Consider the following 4,235-nt stretch of genomic DNA (forward strand, 5'->3'; position numbering starts at 1 on the left):
TATTTGGTCCCCAACGCTCTTCAATCAGGTTTGGCACTACAAGTAAATGACTGAGAAACTTAAGTTTTGTGCATGGTGTGTGAACTATCCCTTTATGAACACCTCTCTAAAGAACTTAATTCTTTAAAAGCATTAAAAGTAACTATACACCTGCAGCTAAGCACAGAACTACAATGCAAGAACAAAGCTACAGTAGATGTGCTAAATTATATTTTAGATAACTCCTAAATGCAACTTTCCTTATAACAAGATCATTGTGTAATGTGACCTGCACTTAATCGAGTGATTTCTTGTTTATCCCCCATCTTGTAGATTTTGAAAGGCACAACAGAATTCAAAGCGTTTGAACAAATGGTTTCGTTTAATAGGCTCCATGAAGCCACAATTGAAAAGCAAAAAAATAAAAATAAAACAAAATAGTGAGTCAAATTTTCATACAAAGGAAACAAGAGCACAAGGATTTCTTTCCCAGTTCTGGAGTGTACTGTTAACAATTTCTGGTTCTCTTTCAAGTAAATGATTGATAGATAGATTAGTCAAGAGTCCATGGTTAAAATGCAGGGTGCGAGGAGCAGCGACAGACAGACAGATACCTCAGCAAGGCTCAAGAACCGCAGCGCCAGTGCCAGCCGTCCAATGCGCAGCTCACCAGCCTGAAAGGAAGTGACTTTTTGGATACGGGACATGGACAAATCAATGGCTTACAGCTAACAGAAGGAGCCGTGCTCGTAATGACAGCGGCTGCGCATCAGTAACATAAACAGGAGAGCCAACGCTCTCTGGACTCCCCATAGAAGCACAGGTGAGCGCTAACATGACAGTGAGGCTCGGGATGATGAGTTTAAGGAATCAAACGAGGCAGGAGAGGAACCCATCGACAGACATTCATTCATTCATTCACAGCCGGTGAACAGAAAGCGGCCTTTCCCTCAGAATACAAGAACAGAACAGAAACAGGGAGAACAGCTACAACAAATCCAAGAACAGATCCATGAGTCTTTAGAAACGCTCGGCCGCTGACGCGTCGGGTCTTGGGCTTTACTCGTGTACAGCTGAGGAGGAAGTATCACACATGAAGACACTCAAGCATCTCAACAGGTTTAAGACAGACAACCCCTCCACTAACCCACTAATCAAACATGAGATCGACCGGGCTGGATTTGGAGAGCAACCGGGCAGACGTGGACGATCAGGGTTTGAGTGTCCTGCGTTTGGGCTTTCACGACTCTACTCAGATTCTCTGCAATATGTGACGAGTCCAATTATGTGGCCGGAAACTTTAAATCCAAATTAAAACTGAGCCATTTCAAAGCATTTTAAGGTTTATTATATGCATACAAAAAAAAAGAACAAAGAAAACAAAGGTACGTAGTTAAACTGACTCGTGACTAACTCACCCCACAGTTCTAGAAAAGCCGGTTTGACTCGTCCGCGGCGACACGAGCACAGCCGACATGCTTATACGGGGATTTCAGAGCGGAGCAAACTAATACGTACCATAACTATCATAACCATCTCTGTAAGAGCTGCCACGATCGCCATAACCAGAACTCCTGAAACAAGAAAGCAGCAGGTTAACAGCAGGTTAATAATACTAATAATAAAAAAATAAATAAAAAAAAGCTACATGTGACCCTGGACCACAAAACCAGTCATACGGGTAAACTTTCTGAAATTGAGATTTATGCATCATCTGGAAGCTGAATAAATAATATCTCCATTGGTGTATGGTTTGTTAGGATAGGACAATATTTGGCTGAGATACAACTATTTGAAAATCTGGAATCTGAGGGTGCAAAAAAATCTAAATATTGAGAAAATCATCTTTAAAGTTGTCCAAATAAAGTTTTTTTTTTTTTTTTTTTAAGTAGTGACAATTGCATGTGTTTTAAACACCCATTATTGAATAAAACACAAAAGATTAAGCGGTTATTGGGTGTTCTGATGTTTGCATAAGTACTTCACATTAAAGCTTATACTATTTTTGTTGCAATCTAAAGACGCACTGAATGGTGCTGCGCATCTGCAGGAACACACACCTGTCTCTGTTGTAGCCTCCGCCTCCTCCAGAGGAGTATCCTCCTCCTCCGCTCTTATAGCCACCGCCGCCGTAGCTTCGGTCACTACCATAACTGCGGTCACCACCTCCATAGCCGCCTCCGCCTTCAACGAGCAAGACATCACAACACAGAGTTTATCAACTAGACAACCAAAAAACCTGAATCTGAGGATCACATAATACTGCTGACAGAGCAGCAGCTCTCGAACCTCCTCTTCCTCGTCCTCCTCTGAAGAAGCCTCCTCCTCCACCTCCTCGTCCTCCTCCACCTCTGTAGGATCCACCGCCGGACCGGCCTCCACCGCCACCACCCTTACCAGCCTCGTCCACACGGATCGTCCGGCCGTCCACAGACTACAGCGAAACACAGCGTCAGAAACATCCAGCGAGTGGAAATAAACCAGAGACTCCAGCACAACTTGAGGACACTCCCCTGGCCGCGTGTGAATGACCAATGTTATTAAATAAAATTAAAATAAATTAAGGGATTAAGCGAGTGTGCTGTCGGTTTTAGTTCGTTTCACATACTGTCAAAGCATAATGGCCCAAAACACAACTCGAGACCTTTAATGTTAGAATAAGTTAAAATTTTAAACTACACCTTTTGCCCGGAAGACGTATAGTTTCATATCGTCATGTGACCACAATGAGAGAGTTCTAAAGACAGTTTTAATATTTAAAAACCAAAAGACACATTTAAAATGCATTTCAGTTCTCAAATCTTAGACATTTAAGATCATTCTATTATCTATTGAAACCCACAATAATATTTCAAATTAATGTAAGCTTAGTATATATAAAATCATTTATTGGGTACTTTCAATTGGGAGGTGGCGGTTCCGAACCCTAACCCCTAAATTTCAACTTATGAAAAATTATTTTATCTTTTAGGTTTTTAAAAAGTAGTTCAATTTTTTAAATATTTTTTGTAAATTATGAAACCACGTGTATATATATATATATATAAATAAATAAATAAAATGTATATAAAAAGTCCCATATTTCTCATGTCACTACTGTTTTAGTCTATTGGCCAAGACGGATTTTAACCACACCCCTGCATTTATGATCAGCAAATATTCCTCTTATAGCTACGAGGTGCGAGTAGATGGGTCACAGCATTGAGGTAAATGTTCAAGTCTAAAATAAATAAAACTAACTTTAAGGAAAGTCACTACCGAACACAATTTCTTAAAATTAAGCACTTTTTTTTGAGAGTTATTCCATAACATTTAATTTTTACATGTTTAGAACTGTGCTAGCTAACCATGTGCTGATTAGCATCTTTGAGCTGGGTTAAAAAATATCTAAAATTGTCCCTACCGAAACATGTCATCAGTTACACCCCTTATAAACTAAATAAATGGTGATGCTTTTTGCACATTATTATTTAGTTCTCATACATTCAGGGTGAAAAACTGAGTCAATTTTCTTCCCACCATACATTCATGTTTCTATACAATATTATTCAGGTTCCAAGTACAAAAACTAGAAATAATATTGTACCAATAGTTTTACAAAATACATTCAGATTTTTGTATCAAACTATTCAGGTTTATACACAAAAAAAAACTCAATCATGTTTTATTGCAAATTATTCTGGCCTTCAAATACCAAAAAATAAGGAAAATAAATCCTGGAAATAAGGTTCAGCAATTATACACTGCATAATTTAGATGACAATTATTGAATTTGGCTTAATCATAAAAGCCAGAAGTGGAACTAAACTCAGAGCCGTTTGGGAGTCGGTTCGTGCTGCTGAACCGAGTCAAATGAACCGACTCCCTAAAAAGAGCCTGAACCCCCAATTTGAACCCAAATGGAAACAAGCGACTCCGTAACGAACCTTTCCATTCATTCCTTCAAGTGCGTCCTTCGCATCGTCTGGATTCTCAAAGGTCACGAAACCGAATCCTCTGGATCTGTTGGTTTCTCGGTTTCTGGCCACGTGAACTGAAAACAGACATTATAATAATGAGCGGCTTATGCAAATCGCAGTCAACGCCGGAACCAATCAGAAGCAGCGCGGCAACACAGCGCGTCAATGATTGGCTACTTACCGTTGGTGATGACGCCATATTTGGAGAAGGCGTCCTCTAGCGACTGTTCGGTGGTATCGAAACTCAGGCCGCCGACAAACAGCTTTCCTTCGTCAGACATTCTGAGCTAGAAACAC

At 40.0% G+C, this 4,235-nt stretch overlaps 1 protein-coding gene across 5 annotated transcripts in view; it reads right to left on the bottom strand.

The window, feature by feature from the left end:
- Positions 1–342: 342 nt before the first annotated feature.
- The window catches only part of LOC107712399 (cold-inducible RNA-binding protein B-like), a 7,484-nt gene continuing 3,591 nt past the window's right edge, over positions 343–4,235 (bottom strand). The window contains exons 1-6 of one of the 5 annotated variants that reach the window (XM_016517637.1): positions 4,120–4,228; positions 3,906–4,012; positions 2,269–2,413; positions 2,040–2,163; positions 1,498–1,553; positions 343–1,052 (exon numbers count right to left, since the gene is read on the bottom strand). In XM_016517637.1, the coding sequence (XP_016373123.1) occupies positions 1,039–1,052; positions 1,498–1,553; positions 2,040–2,163; positions 2,269–2,413; positions 3,906–4,012; positions 4,120–4,219 (546 nt within the window). In that variant the 5' untranslated portion in view covers positions 4,220–4,228 and the 3' untranslated portion in view covers positions 343–1,038. Of the gene's footprint in view, positions 1,053–1,497; positions 1,554–2,039; positions 2,167–2,268; positions 2,414–3,905; positions 4,013–4,119; positions 4,229–4,235 lie in introns of those variants that run through there. The other 4 variants (XM_016517635.1, XM_016517636.1, XM_016517639.1 and 1 more) reach the window with 4 other exon arrangements.

Source organism: Sinocyclocheilus rhinocerous, unplaced genomic scaffold (assembly GCF_001515625.1).
Source record: "Sinocyclocheilus rhinocerous isolate Xijiao unplaced genomic scaffold, SAMN03320098_v1.1 scaffold1830, whole genome shotgun sequence".
Lineage (NCBI taxonomy): Eukaryota > Metazoa > Chordata > Actinopteri > Cypriniformes > Cyprinidae > Sinocyclocheilus > Sinocyclocheilus rhinocerous.